The 19,928-nt window shown below is 36.1% G+C and overlaps 1 protein-coding gene across 4 annotated transcripts in view; it reads right to left on the minus strand.

Annotated features, from left to right (window-relative positions):
* The window catches only part of SOX5 (SRY-box transcription factor 5), a 997,819-nt gene that overhangs the window by 113,044 nt on the left and 864,847 nt on the right, over positions 1–19,928 (minus strand). For all 4 annotated transcript variants that reach the window (XM_068560002.1, XM_068560001.1, XM_068560003.1 and 1 more), the window contains one exon: positions 13,933–14,053. In XM_068560002.1, coding sequence (XP_068416103.1) covers positions 13,933–14,053 — 121 coding nt within the window. The remainder of the gene's footprint in view (positions 1–13,932; positions 14,054–19,928) is intronic.

Here is a 19,928-nt window from a genome sequence, read left to right on the forward strand (position 1 = left end):
CATATTATGTTCATTCAATTAACATGTGTCAAACATTACGTGTAGGACACAAAGAAATAAAGGTACAGTCCTTGCCTTCGTGACACTTTCAGTTACAAAAATAAGACATAGATATGTAAAGTGAAATGAATCAAAGTCACATGATTAAAATCATATGAATAAGAAAGGCAGTAATTACCAAAGAAAGGAGGAATTTATTTGAGCTGAAATCAATGGAGAAAGAATCAGAGAAGGGGCTGGTCCTGAGTTAGGCTTTGAATAAAAAATAACTACAAAAGATGAGAGAAGTCTAAAATTGCAATGCTTAGTGCACAGTAGATGTTCAATAAATATTTGCTGATAGATGTTCAATAAGTAATTTGATGAATAAATGGTTGAGCCCAAACGTAAGGATCAGAGAAATGAATGAACAAAATGTATTTATGAACTATCCTGCAGTTGGACCCATGTCATATAGTATCAAGAAATATTCAGAAGGTTAGTTAGAGTCTATTAAGTACCTCAACTGCCAAGGTAAGAGTCTGTTCATACCGTGTCCCTAAACATATGCACAAGTACCTCCTATCCTAAAAAAACAACCAACTATCTAGACTCCAAAAATCCCTCTAAAACACTTTCCTTAGTGTTTAAAAAGGAGTCATTTATTTACTTTCTTTCGTCTTCTCATCTAAATTGCTGGAAACTAGTCTTCAGCGATAATCTTAAATCCTTCTCCTACACTTTACTTCTCAATCCATAAACTTCCCTGGAAATAATGACCTCTGATTTGCCACATTTGAACGAACACTGCAGTGTAACAGCTGAAACTGTGAGTGACTCCCTCCTTCTCTAACTACATCTACACTCTCTGACTTTTCTTATAACGTGCTTTCCTGGTTCTCCTCATACCCTGTTCATGCTGACTCTATTACTTCTGCAATAGGCTGTTCTACCTTCCTTCACTCATTCCTTAGGTATTGGTATTCCTTGGAGTCTAATCCTTGGTGCTTGACTTTTCTCATTTGATTTCCTTTATCTGAATGATCTTTTCCAAACTCTTGGTCTAAGTACCATATATAAACTACTCGAAATCAGGGACCCCAGCCTAGACCTCTCACACGGCTTTTGGACAGCCACCCCACCCCTACCCCCACCCGCCATCTCTCCCATAGGAAGTACGGTTTTCACATTTAATTTAATTCATCATCCTTCTTGCAAGACCCACTTCTACTCTTGCTATTTTGATTAATTTGGGTGACACCCAGATACCTATGCTATAAATATGAAGTATCCTTGACTTCTCCCTCCCTTTCATTCTCCATGGCCAATCAATGACAAACTTCGTTTAACTCCCAGGTTTTCATTTCTTACTATTGGAAAACCTACCAATCAGTCTCCCGGGCTCCAGTCCTCTGCTAAAGAAATGAATTCTCTGCTTAGCTTTCAGTGGCACTCATTACAGGTACACAATAAATATTCATTGGTTGTATTTAAATTGTAATAAATATTTACTGATTACATACTGTGTGTTAAGGACTGAAAAGTTCAAAAGTGAATAAGAAAAGTATGTCTTGACATGGATGAATCGATCAATGGATGGATGGATGGGTAAATGCCACTATGATCTCAACCCCGAGTTTTAGCCCTTCAATGGCTTTTCAGTTCCTCCAGCATAGAGGGTCTATAAATATTTCCTTGAATTGGTCTCCTCTTATGTCCTCCAACTACTCACTTATCATTTCTTGCCTTAAAGTTTACTTTGAACTGCTTAAAGGTCCATGTATGCCCTAATTCCATCTCTTGTTTTCCAGCCTCCATCAGGGCTGTTTTTTTCTGCCAGGAATGTTGTTTGTGTATCCTTTTACCACAACAACTTCTTCAATTGCTTAGTTGCCCTTCATCCTTTAGGATCTGACTTTAGGGATCATCCTTCAGGGATCCTTAGGATCATCCTTCCCCACTCCAAGAAGCCTTCCCTGACACCTTCCGTCAATCTCAGATTTAGTTCATTCCCTTTCCACTCACTTTTGTTAAAATTCTATGCATATCTCTATTACATAACATCTGTTTACATCCCATTTTCCCCAACTAGACTGTGAGCATCCTAAAGGCAGAATTATGTCTAACCCCACCTTTAAATTCCCAGTTTCTAGCATAGTGCCTTGCCCACTTAAGGCTGTTAAATGTTTAATGACTGAATATATGAAGCAATATTCTATTTAAGAAATTAACAAATTTCAAACACAGGAGACCACTCTTCCCATATCAAAAGCTTAAGGCTTAAGAGAAGAAACAGATTGTAAGCAAATAATTTTACAAGTAAGGAACAAATTAGTTTTTTTGTACAAGGTTTAATGCAAATAATAATGGTGTTTTAGATCAGCTGCCAATGATACCAAGGAAGGATAGAAAATGGAGGGTGAAAAGAGAGGCCTAGAGTTTAAGAAATAAGGACCTGAAGGAGGTGGTTAAAGAATCTTTTGTCACATTTTTTCACACATCAAACCATTCTTTTCTAATATTCCATAATCTATCTCTTCTGTAAATTTTGATTTTAAAAGCAATTCATATCCCCTTAGGTATTAAAAGTAAATAATATGAATTTCCTAAGTCTTTAAATGATTTCTGTTCACTAACAAGAACCCGCTATTATGATGTCATTAAAGCACCTGAGCACGGTCAAGGTGTCTACTAAAAAAGATGTCTTATATACAAACGAAAGATAAAAACAAAATCCTTCATCATAGTGACTGTTTCCAATCACTTTAGACTCTCTCAAATCCAAGCAAGTTGAACTTTGCTTTCAAACAGCAATAAGCTCAGCTATACTTCCTCTCTCATTTTAAGAGGTTAAATTTATAACAAGTCTCCTAAATCATTTTGTGGAACACCAGACGTTCAGAACAATTGATATGGTATACTTAATAAAGGTGAAGGGGTTTCTAAATGCAGAAAATCTGTAAAGCCTTCCTAGATTTGCTAGAATAGTATAATACGACGTTAATATTTGAAATTTTTTTAATGAGAAATGTTAACATTGTGTAGTAACTCTCATAAAATAAGTAATGAATATAAATATTTCATATGAATTTTATTTGAGAAAGTAGAATTAATAAATTATCTCTTGTTTGACTATACAGCTATTTTAAAAGAAGATATTTTTAGGAGATTTTTAGTTCTTAACTGCTTTGTCATAGGCTAAATTTTTCAGTTAAGAGATTTTTTAAAAATAAAAACCTTTTTTTGTCTTCTTAATGTAGCACTGCAAATGAAAACTTTACCCTACTGGACTTCCCTGGTGGCGCAGTGGTGAAGAATCCGAGTGCCGATGCAGGGGACACAGGTTCGATCCCTGGTCCGGGTAGATCCCACATGCCACGGAGCAACTAAGCCCGTGTGCCACAACTACTGAGCCTGCACTCTAGAGCCCGCAAGCCACAACTACTGAGTCTGCATGTCACACTACTGAAGCCCACACACCTAGAGCCCATGCTCCGCAACAAGGGAAGCCACCACAATGAGAAGCACACACACCACAACAAAGAGTAGCCCCCGCTCACGGCAGCTAGAGAAAGCCCGCGTGCAGCAACGGGCAATGCAGACCCCACACAGCCAAAAATAAATAAATAAATAAATTTAAAAAACAAACAAACAAACAAAACTTTACCCTACTTAATTTAATAGTTACTTAGTTGGCTAGTTTAGTAAGAAATTAATTTATAAACTCTTTAAGAAACATCTTTCCAAGTGGGAAGACACTTGTGCATATAAAAAATGCAGCATTCTTTCTTCACCTCTTTGCCCATAAATCTAAGGAATTCTAGTACAAATGAAAATTCCTGGATTAATTATCTAAGAAATCTGAGTATCCCTGAAAAGGTGACAATAAATCAAACAAGTCTCCTTTTCCTTCTGTATTCCAGCATTACAACCAAGGCATCATTTAACTATTACATAATAACTCATTTTAAGCTGCTCAGAGAATCATTAATTAAGGAACTCCTTCTATATGCACATCTACATCAGAGTACTATCTAAATTTTGCCTCTGTGTCTTATGAAGAAATGAATGGCACAGAGAAAAGCATCCAAAACGATGAAAGTATTAAAAAGTAGGGATCTGGAAAAGGGGCATTCATATAAGCCACTTAAGACCAGTTCAAATGCTCTCTTTTATTTTCCACTGTTAATATGAAGGTTTAGCAAATATTTCATGTTTTAAAAGCATCTCATTTTTTGACACCATTGATAGCCTTTCCACTTTTCTGTCTATCAGGGCCTTTGATAGACATCCTTCCTCCTGGGGTGTATCCAGAGTCTGTGATCTACAGGTTGAGAACAGGAAGCTTCCTAAACCACTCTAACAATAAGCCTATGGAATATACATTTGGGATGACTCCTGGCCTAGAGATTTCTACTAGAATGGTAACTTTTAGACCTCTGGAAATTAAGAAATGTTATGAAATTTTCTCTCCACCCAAAAATGAAAAACAAATAATGCAAATGTCTTGAATGGTCAGAAGTATAGTGACTTAAAAATAGATAAATTCCTGAAATCCTTATCCTTATATCACATTCTAAATTTTCAAAATGGGCTGATACATTTAACAAGTAATAATGATATATTATACAATAATCTAACTTCTTTAGAAATGCATAGACTCATTCCATCTAACTTTTACAATCTCCTCATGAAGTGAGTAGGGCAGACATTACTGTAGCTACCTTAAAGATTAAAAAGCTAAGGCACAAAGAGGAAAATGACTTGCCCAAGGGAACAGAATAATACAAAATGGGATTGAGACTACCAATGTCTTCTGACACCTTGCATAATTTTTTTTCTGACAGAATTTATTAAATTGAGACAATTAATAGTTTCAGATTACAAGTCTCACTGATGCTTATTCATAGCTTAACTCAGATAAGTCAATTTTTAAAGTTGTAAACCTTCCATTAACCAACTCAGAGAGCATCAGAATGTACAGACAATATCTCAGGTGAAAAATGTTCGAAAAGAAACAAATAAATAGAAGTAAAATACCATATACTGGTAATGGAACTGATTACACGAATAATTCATTTGGGGCAACTTTGTGCACACAAAAAAGTTTACTGTAGCATTGCCTAAAACTGTGAAGCATTCTAGACAAACTTAAATGTTCATTAGTGGGAAACATAAATAAAATATGGTGCATCCAGTTTAATGAAATATGATGCAGGTCTGAAAGTATTTAGGTCTGAAAGTATGGAAGAAAAATGGCCATGACTTTTTGTTATATTTATCGGTAGAACGTAGTCTATAAATATTTACCCCCCCCCATACATTATATATTATGTAGTACATATCACATATATATATCATAACATATATTATACAAATACTCTCACATCCTGCACATTACATATTGATATCTAGATACAAATAGATGTATACACATATTTATTTATGAATACATAATATATTTATACCTGTATCTAGTTCTGGAAAAATAGGTACCAAATTGTTAACAGTAATCACCTCTGCAGAGTGGGATTATAGGAGGGTATGAGTGCAGGCAGATAACTTTTAGTTTCTGTTTCATATACTTCTACATTGTTTGAGGTTTGTGCAGTCGGCAAATGCTATCTTTAATATATTAGAAAAAATGTGAAGGGTTGGTATGAGCTGATTATATAAATAGGTTTAAGAAAAGTTTAAATATGTTCTTTGAAAACAGAGCAAAAATGAATTATTAGTGAAACAGTACTGTTTAAAAAGTTGTAGTTCTCCCTGCTTCTGCCCTTTGCACTGGCTGGAGTGGGGACATGGGAGCTGGAGAAGGTACCTAATGCCATGAGATGGAAGCCACGCTTTGTGGAAAGCAGTACAATAAATAAGAGAACAAGCCATGGACTTCATACTGCGGAGCTACCACATGAGCAATGCTTGAACTGTTGCATGAGTGAAAAATATTCTTTTTCCATGTTTAAGCTAGTATTATTTTGTCCTTTACAGTATAGTTAAACCTAATACAGTATCTGATTCACATGGTATTCCAACAGCCTGACTTGTTCAGTTCTCATGGAAAACAGACATCTATCATAGAGTTACAAGCAAGATATTATCTTAGCCTGTTTTATTAAATATTTTTTCTGCTTCCATACTTTCCTATCAACATTATGACTAAAGTTTGCCTTCTACTGGAGCTTTCTACAGTGAAGAGCACGTTTACTGGGCATTAGAGTTGTTCAGTATCATTAACAGTTACATCTATTCAAGTAAAACAACATATTGCTCCTCTGGGCTTATACTTCAGTTTGATGACCTTAGTTAGTGTGAGTTTAATACTAAGATGAGATTCCATGTTTGCTGTGGCAACAAAAATATGAACCTAGAATTCTGAGGGTTAGGCTACAAATTCATAAGGTTACATCACATTTTGAGGTCTCTGGTCTGAAACCACAGTGTCACTAGCCAATTTGACACTTCTATGTTATCAAGAACGAGAATCATGTCAAAAAGAAAATACTGAGCTGAATGAGTTTATATTTTAATTGAATGGCATTCTTAATGTTCTTAACTGTTCAAAAGCAAACAAGATGGATTAAAAGATTAGATATAGTTTTAGTCTAATGAAATCTGAGGAATTTATCAAAGAGAGGGCTTTTGCTCTTTTTGTTTGCTTGTATGTGTGTGTTTTGGTGGTGGTAGTGTGTGTGTGTGGCGGGGGGGGGACTGGGGGAAAATGGATCAAACATTGGTTACTAATATAGCACAGCTATCACCTCACAGAGCTATACTGCTTAAAACTAACTATGTCTCTATGTTTTATAAACAAGGCACAATATAAGCTATCATTTTTATACTAAGTTATGACACTTTGTCACAATAAGGACATATACATCTCTCTTTTCTCAGTGATGAATATTGTAAGCTATTATAACTCCATTTTTAGCAAAAAAAAAAAAAAACCAAAACTATTTTATTGACCTAGAAACAGCCGTTCCATGAGAACTGGAGGGTGGCTGTCACCATATAATTGTGCAATGTTATATACTTTTTCTGCACTGAGTTATCTTTACTTTTTAATCATTTCATATTTTTATGTCACCAATCTAAGATGAGAATTTAAATGACTGGCTGTTTAGGTACAAAGTTCTTCTTTACAAAAATATATATTTACAAAGCTCTAAACTAAGCCAGGTTTGCCCAACGTCATTGGTTTCTAAGATTTGGGGAGGGGAGGTAAGCGGAAGAGCCGGGCACAATAATTCTAACACACACAAACACAGAAGCCTGAAGATGTGATGATATCTTCTTTTCTCTGCTTATTTACAAAGAACCTACAGTATGTCATCCTGACAACACATGTTTCCTATTTTGTCAGTTCAATAAAAGCATACCATGTCAATGGTTTTTAGCTTGTGATTTGGTGATTGTTTCAGCACTGACTGACCTGTATGTCAGCTGACACAGCTGACATAGTTAAATCAGAAATTAGCATGCAGTCTCCTAAAAATGCCAGACACATGGACCCTCTGCACCAGAGAGATATAATGAAACCCACATGATACCCCCATTAAACAATGAAACATGTGACACTAACTAAAAACAGGAACACATCAGCAAATGTGCCTGAGGAAGTTTATGGTATTTAACTCCTAAACATTAATTTTATCGTGGTATATGAGGAACTAATTAACTGAGAGTTTCCTTTTTTATTGGAAGCGGAAATACTGTTCAGAAAACTGATGAAGAGTAAGTACAGCATATTTTAAGTTTATTCAGCTTGGCTCATCGACTTCTATTTATTCAAGCTAATCTCAGAAGGCAATTAAATATTTCAATCAGTAACTTTACACGGCTATTCTATTTAGCACATTTCTGAAAAATTAATCAATGTGTTAAAATGCAGAATGAGTACGTGAATATATTTCTAGCTTCATATAGCCAAAACAATGACTAAATACATTTTCCAAAAAAATCACATGATCTTTTCCAACATGAGCTCTAATAGACAAGTGTAAAATGATAATAAAAAAGTTTAAAACTTGGTGATTATAATTAAAATAGTTAAGAGACAAATGTTTCCATCAGCACTAAAATACTTTTCCGTAAACAACTGTATTTTCCTAGTCAGAGGAAGTCTCATTCCGGTGTGGCAGAATGAATTTGATCCTATATAGCAGGAGTCCCCAGCCCCCACTCCGAGGAACCGAGCCGCACAGCAGGAGGTTAGCGAGCAAAGCTTCACCTGCCGCTCTCCGTCGCTCGCATTTCCGTCTGAACCATCGCTGGCCTTACCACCTGAAGCCCCCCCCCCCCCCCCCCCCGCCCACCGGTTGGTCCGTGGAAAAATTGTCTTCCATGAAACCGGTCCCTGGTGCCAAAAAGGTTGGGGACCGCTGCTATACAGGACATGAAATGTAATTAATTGCTGGGTGTGGTTCTAATATAATCTTTTTTTTTTTTTTTTTTTTTGGTGAGGGGAGACACAGGATGTATGTTTTGCTGGTATTATATACACAGTATCCATCATTTATAAGTAACCTAATAAGATAGACACAATGGTAGGCACTGCTTCATATATAATCCTATTTAATCTCTGTAACAATTCAGTAAAATGAGTGTTATTAATCCATTTTGTAGGTCAGGAAACTGAATCTCAACAACTTGCACAAGGACAATTAAAGTAGCACAATGTAAGAAAAAAAAAAAAGGTCATGAAGAACCTAGTGGCAAGGCGGGAATAAAGACACAGACCTACTAGAGAATGGACTTGAGGATATGGGGAGGGGGAAGGGTAAGATGTGACAAAGAGAGAGAGTGGCATGGACGTATATACACTACCAAACGTAAAATAGATAGCTAGTGGGAAGCAACCGCATAGCACAGGGAGATCAGCTCTGTGCTTTGTGACCACCTAGAGGGGTAGGATAGGGAGGGTGGGAGGGAGGGAGATGCAAGAGGGAAGAGATATGGGGACATATGTATATGTATAACTGATTCACTTTGTTATAAAGCAGAAACTAACACACCATTGTAAAGCAATTATACTCCAATAAAGATGTTAAAAAAAAAAAGTAGCACAATGAGGCAAATCAATTGCTTATCTGAATAACATTATACATATCCCTATAAGTGCAAGATAAATTTTGTTATAATATTCTGTTCTGTGGTTGTAACATGATAGGTCAATAACCATAACTTCCAAGCAAAAAGGTTATAACATTAAAAAAATGAATATATAATATACTAGGCCACAAGTTCCTAAATGTCTTGGATTCAGGCACCATCAGTGGCTCAATAATTCTTTCGTGACACTCCTAAGACAAAAGAAAGGTCCAACTGCTCCATTTTATTAAGTAATATGTTTCAAACAACTCAGGTAATTTATGTAGTGTCTGAAAGATGCCTCTGTATTCTCCTTGAAATTTGAAAATATCCTGTGTGCCCCTGTGAATTAGCTTCAGCACCCTGGTACCTTAGCACAGTTTGGGAACTACAGCCCATTAGTTTGGGAACTATAGCCCATCTCTAGGGAAAGATACTGTATCTGTAGCTATGTGACACATTCAATTTGACACTTTGGGCCAAACTATCAAGCCAACTCTTTTACAACTGTTTCCTACTACGTACAGAAAATGGGTTATTTTATTGGATTTTGACTTCCTGTACATTTTTTTAAATTTCCACATAAAATGTCTTCCTGTCAAAAATTTCTGAAGCATCTATTAGAATTACGTGGCTAGAAATTTTACACCCAAACAAAAAGGAGAGAGGCAGAGGACTAATAGTCATTAGTAAAAAGAGAAGCACCTATTCCTTTCCTTTCTGCCTATAAAATATGTGCTCTGAAGAAACAGCACTTAACCTGAGTGGGGGGCTGGGGTGCAAGGAAGCTGAGTGTTGTGGAAAGAGAACTGAAAGTTGGGGTCAGAGAAATTGGTATTGACGAAACTCACGACCTTCAACCACCTTATCTCAAATGTCCCTCTCGAGTCTAAAATGTTGGGCTAGGGGCTTCCCTTGTGGCCCAGTGGTTAAGAATCCGCCTGCCAATGCAGGGGACACGGGTTCAATCCCTGGTCCGGGAAGATCCCACATGCTGTGGAGCAGCTAAGCCCATGCGCTACAACTACTGAGCCCGCACGCCTAGAGCCCGTGCTTGGCAACAAGAGAATGAGAAGCCCGCGCACCGCAACGAAGAGTAGCCCTTGCTTACCCCAACTAGAGGAAACCCGCGCACAGCAACGAAGACCCAATGCAGCCTAAATAAATAAATAAATAATTAATTAAAAAAAAAAAAATCTACCTGATACAAGCTTTGCAGTTCACAGGTTCAAGTCTTTGGTTAAGAGCTTAGAACTCCACTCAGACTTTCCAGCAGAAGCAAATGGACTGTGTCCTCGGACTCTTCAACCGTCCAGAGTATACTTGAACCAACTCATTTGTACATATACACTCAGTTTATAATTCAGAATTGGAACTACCATTTATTTATTTATTTTTAATTTTGGCCTAGCCACGTGGCTTGCGGGATCTCAGTTCCCTAACCAGGGATTGATCCCGGGCCACAGCAGTGAAAGTACCAAATCCTAACCACTAGACCACCAGGGAACTCCCAGGGTTTTAGTTATTTAGTTTTTCAAATTTATTTCAAGGACTTCAATGATTGTTTTCTGATTAAAATGAGCTAGTACCCACAAACATAATTTAAAATTGGGATTTTTAATTACTGCAATATAAAATTTGGGGTGTGTTTAACATGTAGCAACTGAATTGACAATTTTCACAGAACTGGTAAGTTAAAAATACAGATTACTTCCTTATTTTTTTTCCCTGAATGTTAAACCAGTGTTTTTACATAACTTTTTTCAAGTTATTCTATATATTTAAAGCAGTCCATTTAATAATACACCATTATTTTTACCTCCTTAGAAGTCTGGAAGTATTTTTAGACTTTAAAAAATAAGTAAGAAAGGCAATAACTAGATATAGATTCATGAAGAAGGGTGGTTTCATGCTTGATTTCACTAACAGCAAACACCAAAACAGAACTGAAATTCTGATAATATATTGATGTTTGTAAACTGACCTACATATTCACAGATAAGAGTGGACTACAACATTCTCTAAAGCTTCTTTTCTATCTAGCCAGCTTGCTCTGAAGTCTCTGGCTGTGCTGTTAATTTATTCTTATATTGTTTAATGACACGTTTTCTAGCAGTTAAGAGAAATTCCAGCAACTACATTCTGTAGGTGTCCATTCCACACCGTGTTTCTACCATCATATTTCTTAAAGGGAAAATACCTTTATTTCCAACTAGAAGCTTCTTTTTTGGAAAAGGAAGAAACTTAGTCAATTGATGATGGTTAGGTTACCCAACTGGTGTTTTTATTTTTTCCCCATTGGTAACATTTTAACTTTCATGTGTAGTTTCAAATATTTTAATTTTATTTATCAAAACACATAGTCTAAACAGAAAAATTTATCATCAATACTTTCTTGAATGGATTGATGAAAAGCATTTGAGAGTATTTGATACCAAAAAATAGTATACCTTTCATATTTACTTGAAACTCAAATCAAGATGGATTAGTCAGTGTCTCTTTCATTGAGAACTATGTGATATTACTCAAATTAAAACAAATGACAGCCAGAGAAGTGACATATGATTGACAATTATGGGGGGAATAAAATAGGAAGTCCCACTGAAGAGAGAAGATGGCAAGATTTCTTTCCCTACCTCGATTCCTTTCCTGCAACATGATTATGGAGGAAATAAGTAGTCTGGACTATTTATCGCTTCCACCCAGCTCCTCATTCAAACTGACAGTGTGAGAGTGTCAACAAGGGTGGCACTTTCTTTTACTACTGGCTTTTTCTTAGCTTTAGAGTTTGGCATGATGCTTATTTCAAGCTTTCCAGCAGCTGTAGAGGCTTTATTCTATTTTACTTCCAAGGATACAAAAGAAGTGGTATCACTTATAACTTTAAGTACTGAAGGTATGAATATCAAATGGTTAATATATTAACAACTTTAGGAAGGGAAACACTTCTCCACGCCACATTACGTTAACACTGAACAAATTTGCTATGCCAACTCTGTCAAATGGGAGTGAGGCAGAGGTGTTCTTGACCTTTTCCAGGCCCCCAGTTATGCTATTGTTCATACTCAATGTGCTTTTCTCTTCAGCACAATATTCGCTAATGGAACTTATGTCTACAGTTGCTTAAAAAATTTCTTTTTGAAAAACAGAACTAGTCTATATGTACATATTGCAGGTGCAGTCTGAGGCAACTGATGATTTTTAAAAGTGTCGTTTTTTTTTCATTTTAGTAACCAAGGCTATGAAAAACATACTGGCAACATGCATTTAATGTGAATAGTAATTCCTTAGGTAAAGGGAAACAAAAAAATCTTTTATAATTAAAAACTCAGAAATCAATGTAGCAATTGAATTTAAAATTCTCTTCTTAAAATTTAAATTATTTTTAGAATTTAAATATTTAGGATATAAATATAGTCCTTAGCTATACAAAGAAGTTGGTGTTTCTGGATGAATCAATCTACAAGGACAGTATTATGCAACAAATAATATTAAATAAATACATTAAGGATCCAGAGTGAGAACACCATCTTAGAACACAGGAAACCAAAGTCAAGAGAAAGATGTGAAAAAGCCATGTTAAAAACTGCAAAGAGCAAAGTGCTTACAAGTATGAATTTTTATACTCCTCAGTTCAGTTCACTTTTACCTAGACTCCATAGTTGCAATCTACTCACTCATATGGCTTTAAAATATTACATCCCATTTCTTCATTGCTGTATAAAGAAAGGTTTAAAAACTAGGAATAAATGTTAAATATGAAAATTCAAAACATCATTTAACAGGAAGCAGATCTGATTCCTAGTAATGTTCAAAAGAATTTCTCAAATGCAATAAGTGTTGAAGCATAGCAAGATGCTAATGGGACAATTTATTAACATATAAATGAACCAAAATCTACTGGAATTTACAAAATAATATTCTATATAAATAATCTAAAATGATAATACTTTGCTAATTGTTTTCAATGGTATTCTACTTTGATCAATGAAAATATTTCAATTATTAGATTGTTTCTAAAACTAACAGTGTATAATTTTGATTTTCCTTAAAAAAGTCATAAAATCACAGGCAAGTAAAGTTAATAAGCAATATAAACAGTTATCTCAATATAGCCTATCACTTAGTGTAAAAATGCCCTTGTATTGTTTGTAATGAATGCTCAATCATTTATTCATTCATTCAACAAATAGTTGAAATTGTACTAAAAGTTTAGATATAACAATACGTGAGACAGAATGAGCACTGGCCCTCATAGAGTTTACAATTAAAGTGAAAGGAAATACACAGGATCCAAAGGAACCTGGAGAAAGGGATCTAACTAGAGCAGGCCAGCTTTCCCTGTCTAAGCTGGAAGAGGTTCAGAAGACCAAGGAGAGTGAACACAGACAATTCAAGTCCAAAGTCAAGAAAGAGTATGGTTCGGTCTAAGAACTAAAAGAAGCCTAATGAGAAATTAGGCTGTAAATGTAGGGAGGAGACGGATAATGGAAGGCCAACTAATTCACATTAGGAAACCTGGGTTTATCTTAAAGGGCAATGGAAAGCTATTAAAATGCATATTCCTGTCTTACCTACATAAAAATAAACTGAACCTGAAAATTACATTCATAATTTAAGAATACACTGGAAATGAAAGTTATGAAACAAAATTATAAAAAGCAAATATTGGCTTCAGAAGCATAGAAATAATCTAAGCTCTTAAATACAACATAAATCCTTTTCTACACTTTCTGTGTGTTTCCTCTTTAAAATAAAAGTGCTATATGGGTGATCTCATTTCTTGGTGTGGCAGGAATACTAAATTGCCTAAAGCCATGCCCTCCACCCACTCCCAAGTGAAAAATCAGTGGTACTTACTACATCCAGCCTTATAGCTGAAGCCTGGAGGAAGGAGGAATCCTTGCTGGGCAGCTGCAGCCAGTGTCCGTTGATCGGGAGGGAATACAGGAATCATTAATGGCGGCAGTTGACCTTGAACCTGCTGAACGTATTAGAGTGAATCAAAGAGAAGAAGTTTTCATACTCCATGCTTCCCACCCTCCCACCCTTATGATATAAGAAAAAAATTATTCAATTCAATATACTGGCATACAAGCTTGCTAGATAGAACCCTGGATGTGAGGCTATGTCTTAGGACTACTTTAGACAGGAGAATCAGAATACTGAATACTTTAACTGGAAGGTGTTATCAAGTTCACTTTGTAACCTGGTGAATAATTTCCCTACATGATGATATCCTTTACAGTGATGAAGCATCAATACTTCATAATACAAGTCTTTTCTTACTGCATTAATATAATGATTAAAAAAGTATCCCTTAGGTTTGAACTAAAATCTCCTTCTGTAAATCCCACCTGTTGGGGCTAATTCTACCTCCTAAAACAAAATTAAACTGGTACCATTTTATATACAAACAGCTCTTCGTTACTTGAAGATAATTCTCATGTTCATGCATAATACTAAGTTTTTTTTTTTAAGTTCTTGAATCAAAGAGCTGAAAGAAAGCTTAGAGAGTAATAAAGACTTTCCCCATTCTTTATAGAAGAGGTAACTGAGGCCGAAAGAAAACTGACTTGCCTGTGGCCATGGAACGGGGGAGTCAAAACTATGTCTATGATCTAGTCCCTTGGATCTTTTGAATTCATCTATGCTTTCTGAGGCAATTGAACCACTCCTCAAACCACACGGCCTCTCTTTGGGTTGCCGTCTTTAGAATACACCTTAATTTTCTGGTGTCACTCTCAGGATGTGGGGTTCATATCAGTAAATAAATAATCTAATACAATGGAATCACTATTTTCTTTTAATTGAACGGTAATTTCTAGAAATATAAACTAATGCAGTCATTTCTGCAGCTGTGTCACATTGTTACTAATGCAGAGGTTGTCCTTTGCTAAAATACCTAGGATTTTTTTCCAAATATTTAAGCAAGATTTCTCTGGGGGACATGGTTATTGGTTAGTGTTTGTCAGAGAGCATACGAATGAGAATTTAGGAGCATGCTAAAGATCACAGCTGACACTTTATTCTCCTTTACTGTTTCTTCCTCACATTAAGTCAGTTATTTGGAAAATAAACAAATATTTCATGAACACGTACTATGTATAAGAAAATGAGCTAGGTAGTACAGACATAATAGTAAACAAAACAAACAAGATCCTACGTCCATGGAGCTTACATTACAGTGGGGATAATGGTTAAAGGTAAAACAAACGCATATACAAACAAACAAACAAACAAAAAAATTCATTCAGTTGCTAACCTTAACAGCAACTCTGAAATATCTCCGGACTTGTTTTCCCTTTCTCTCACTGGCATTGCACATTCTTAGACACATGATTATGATAATTCTCATAATTTCTCACTTTAAAGGTCCACCTTCAGTTTCTCCACCATTTCATCTTTCATAGTAAACCTCTGAGGTATTTCTGAGATTTTGGTGTGTGTGCGTGTTGAGGGGGCGGAGGAGGGGGTGAGAGAGAGAGAGAAAAGGAGGAAGGGTGAGGGGAGAGAAAGAGAGACAGAGAGCGCGCCAGCCAGCCAGCCAGGCAAACAGAGGAACAAGCACTGTTAAGAATGAGCAATCTGTTTTCAGAAATGACTCCACATTGCAAAGGATTTCTTTTAGCCAAAAGGATTTTAAACCTATCGCTGCCACCAGAGTGAAACTAAAAGTGAACAACACAACCAGGAAAACAAAAAGAGAATGTTTTAAGGTTAGAGCTGAAGGTTAAAAAGCTTATATCACTACGGCCCACATTTTTTGAACATACTGGAGAAAAGATAAACCATATGTAGACACCAATGGAAAACAACTGATTGAAGTCTCAAAAATTAGAAAGTGCGCATCGAGCAAGTATGTAGGAAAAAGTGGCCTGAAACAAGAGGGAGATGTTTGAAGGCAAAACAGCATGGGCACAATAGCCAGGACATGGAAGCAACCTAAGTGTCCATCAACAGAGGAATGGATAAAGAAGATGTGGCACATATATACAATGGAATATTACTCAGCCATAAAAAGAAACGAAATGGAGTTATTTGTAGTGAGGTGGATGGAGTTAGAGTCTGTCATACAGAGTGAAGTAAGTCAGAAAGAGAAAAACAAATACAGTATGCTAACACATATATATGGAATCTAAGGAAAAAAAAAAAAAAGGTCATGAAGAACCTAGGGGCAAGATGGGAATAAAGACACAGACCTACTAGAGAATGGACTTGAGGATGGGGGGAGGGGGAAGGGTAAGCTGGGACAAAGTGAGAGAGTGGCATGGACATATATACACTACCAAATGTAAAATCGATAGCTAGTGGGAAGCAGCCGCATAGCACAGGGAGATCAGCTCGGTGCTTTGTGACCACCTAGAGGGGTGGGATAGGGAGGGTGGGAGGGAGGGAGATGCAAGAGGGAAGAGATATGGGAACATATGTATGTGTATAACTGATTCACTTTGTTATAAAGCAGAAACTAACACACCATTGTAAAGCAATTATACTCCAATAAAGATGTTGAAAATAACCCCAAAAAAACAGCATGGGCGCTAGTTCTGTGTAAGAAGAGGACACTGACCAGAGTAACAAGCAAACAAAGAAACAACAAACTAGCCACGCTGGTTAAGGGTTATCACCAGCTACTATGTATCCTTTATATTTCATTGTAAGTTGTTATATTTTATATAGTACGTCTCCTCCTTTCTAAGACACCATTCGTTATACAATGTATACGATGGTTATAAATTTAATAAGAGCACTTTAGAGGGAAGAAGAAAGGAATTTCAAATGAAACACATACAAGAGTTGTAAGAGTCATCCAAACTTCAGAGACCTTAAAATTTGGGAAAAATAACTTCTACAATTGCAGAAACAATAGCTTCTTATTTTAGTGCAGTAGTTCTTAAACTTGAAGGTATATTTTAGAATCACCTGGCAAGCTCTGAAAAACTCTCAATGCCCAGACTAGACTGTTTCCTAGACAACAAGGGTGAATTAAATCTGAATCAACAGGGGTGAGACCCAGCCATCAGCATTTTTTAACGTTCCCCTGATGATTCCAGTGTGCACCCAGGTTTGAGAAGAACTGTCTTAAAGAATGCTGAAGTCACTGTCGACAAATCTTTTTGTCTTCTTCATATTTTGCCTTGAGTTACAAAGGACTTTCAGGTATATAAGTAGTTGAAGGGAGACTCTGCCTATTACAGGTCTGGTGCTCATAGGACGTTAAACTATATTCCTCATAGAGTTCCTTCTAAATGAGTCTTGTATCTGTATTTCACATGCTCCTCTTCTGAAAAGCTTTTGATGGTTACTTTTACTTAGAGAATAATGACCAAATCCCTTCACATGGTATTCAGGAATCTTCACAATTAGCTCCTAGACCATCTTTCCAGGCATTTCTGCTTCCCTCCTTCAGATATTCTGTACTTTTGCCTCAATGGATCATGAAAAGTTCCTTGCATACTAGGTGTTTTTCCACGCTTGAACAGGCTCAAAAGTATTTTCTCCTCTGTTTTTAGTAATTTCTCTTTTCCTTTTCTTCTTGGCAAAATTCTACTTATTTTTCAAAGGCTTCTGAGACCCACATAATGTCTTGGCCTGTGAAGCACTTCTTTCTTATGGTGCCAATTCTCAGGCAGAAAGAACTGTTACTTCTTTAACCTCATAAAGCTAACACAATACTTACTGTATTGAATAATAGTTACTTGTACAACTTGAGCCTCCCTTATGACCTATGAACTTATTTAGGAAAGAGGCTGTAACTTATTTACTATTGTAACTCTAGAGCTTACAGCAGCAGCTGAAATTATTATATGAATTGATAATTCACAAATAAAGAAGAACAATGTATTATATAGTCCTGTCTTTGTAATTACTTCTTCGTGCCCCACCTCCAAATGTCCACAAAAGGCCTGTGGAAAACAAAGTTCTTTAACGACCAGGAAGGAATTCAATTTCACCGGAGAAAAATGGCAGCATGAAACACCAGCTGCTTTGGGCTCCTATTCTTAATGTATAGATAAAAGGTCATATACATCATGATAAATCCATGATTCTTAGAATTATGCATGCATGAAGAAATAGAAAAGTAATACAGAAATACTGGAAATTTATTACATACTTCTGTAATGGACAGATATGCCTGCCTATCATGTTCTAATAACATGATGTTTTAATTATAAAAGCTTTGCTTTTACAGTACTCTATCATTACTATTTTCTTTTTCAAATATTTCCTGGCTTTATTTACGTTTATTTTTCCACGATAGTTTTAGGATATGGAATTTCTCTTTGAAGTCATTAACCTAATGGCTTGATGGCCAGTAACAGGTTATATCTTTTAATTTATTCAAATCTTCTTTTGCTTCATATACTTATTGTAGCTTTCTTGGTAGTTTTATTTTTAAGGTTTTTAAAAAATACTTTTCTTGCTATCGTAAAGTTAATGTGTTCTTGTTATATTGTTTAACTGGTTGTTGCATGTGCAATTAGTCTATCTACTTGTGTGTGACAGCTTTTACCCAGGTAATTCATTCATACTCTAATAATTTATAATAATTTTTCAGGTAAAAATTTTCGTATTTTAAGAATAAATTGCAATAAATTCTGGGGCTTTAAAAAATCTGTGTATTTTATTATGATTATTAAAAAGCATTTTGCTTTAGTTATTTTTTAAATTTTTTTTTGTAATTTATTTTTGGCTGCATTAGGTCTTCGTTGCTGCATGCAGGTTTTCTTTAGTTGCGTTGAGCGGGGGCTACCCTTCGTTGCAGTGCATGGGCTTCTTATTGCGGCGGCTTCTCTTGTTGCGGGGCACAGGCTCTAGGCGCATGGGCTTCAGTAGTTGTGGCACGTGGGCTCAGTAGCTGTGGCACGCAGGCTCTAGAGCACAGGCTCAGTAGCTGTGGCGCGTGGGCTTAGTTACTCCGCAGCATGTGGAATCTTCCCGGACCAGGGCTTGAACCCATGTCCCCTGCACTGGCAGGCGGATTCTTAACCACTGTGCCACCAGGGAAGCCCCTGCTTTAGTACTGTAACTTGTTTTAGTGTCTGAATTTTCCAAGATCCACATATGTAGAATAACACTTTTAAGGCTGAGAGAGCCTAGAGATTATCTGGCATAACACAATCATTGTGCTGATAAAGAAATGAGACTTAGCTTGGCCGTATAAATTGTTCAAGATCCCACATTTAGGTAAGAGCAAAGTTAACACTGAAACTACATCTCCTAACAATCTAGTACTCTTTTCCAACACTTGGGAAAAACTGGGGGTGGGGAGCAGGAGGAATTACAAGGGAGAGGAAGAACTAAAATGAAAAATAATCCTAATTTCATAGTCCCAATGATGTGTTTATTTTAGAACAGCATAGGAAAAATTACAGAGCATTGTAGTAATATTCAGAATAAAGTAAACAGTAAAATATATACAATCCAAAATATGTAGTTAATTCATCTATGCAACTAAAAACACATTTCAAAAACAGTCGATCCGCATTATTTGCAGATTCTGTATTTGCCAATTTGCCTACTCAATAAAATTTACTTGCATCCTCCCCAAATTTACTTGTACTAGTGCTTTTGTGGTCACTCACAGACCTGTGCAAAGTAGCAAGAAATTGTGGCAATTTTTGCTGTTTAAAATGCACATAGAATCAATAATAAATATTAATAAGGCGTCTATAAACAGAAACACACATAAAACAAGGCTATGTATTGATCAGCTGATGAAAATGGTGTGACCAAAGACTCTCAGGAACCTAACCTTGTGTTTCCTCCAGGAGGAAAATCGTTCAGTATTTGATAATTCAGTGTTCATGGCAACTTTATAGGACATAACTAGCACAGATAATGAGCACCAACTG

This window comes from Eschrichtius robustus, chromosome 13 (genome assembly GCF_028021215.1).
Source record: "Eschrichtius robustus isolate mEscRob2 chromosome 13, mEscRob2.pri, whole genome shotgun sequence".
Taxonomy (NCBI): domain Eukaryota; kingdom Metazoa; phylum Chordata; class Mammalia; order Artiodactyla; family Eschrichtiidae; genus Eschrichtius; species Eschrichtius robustus.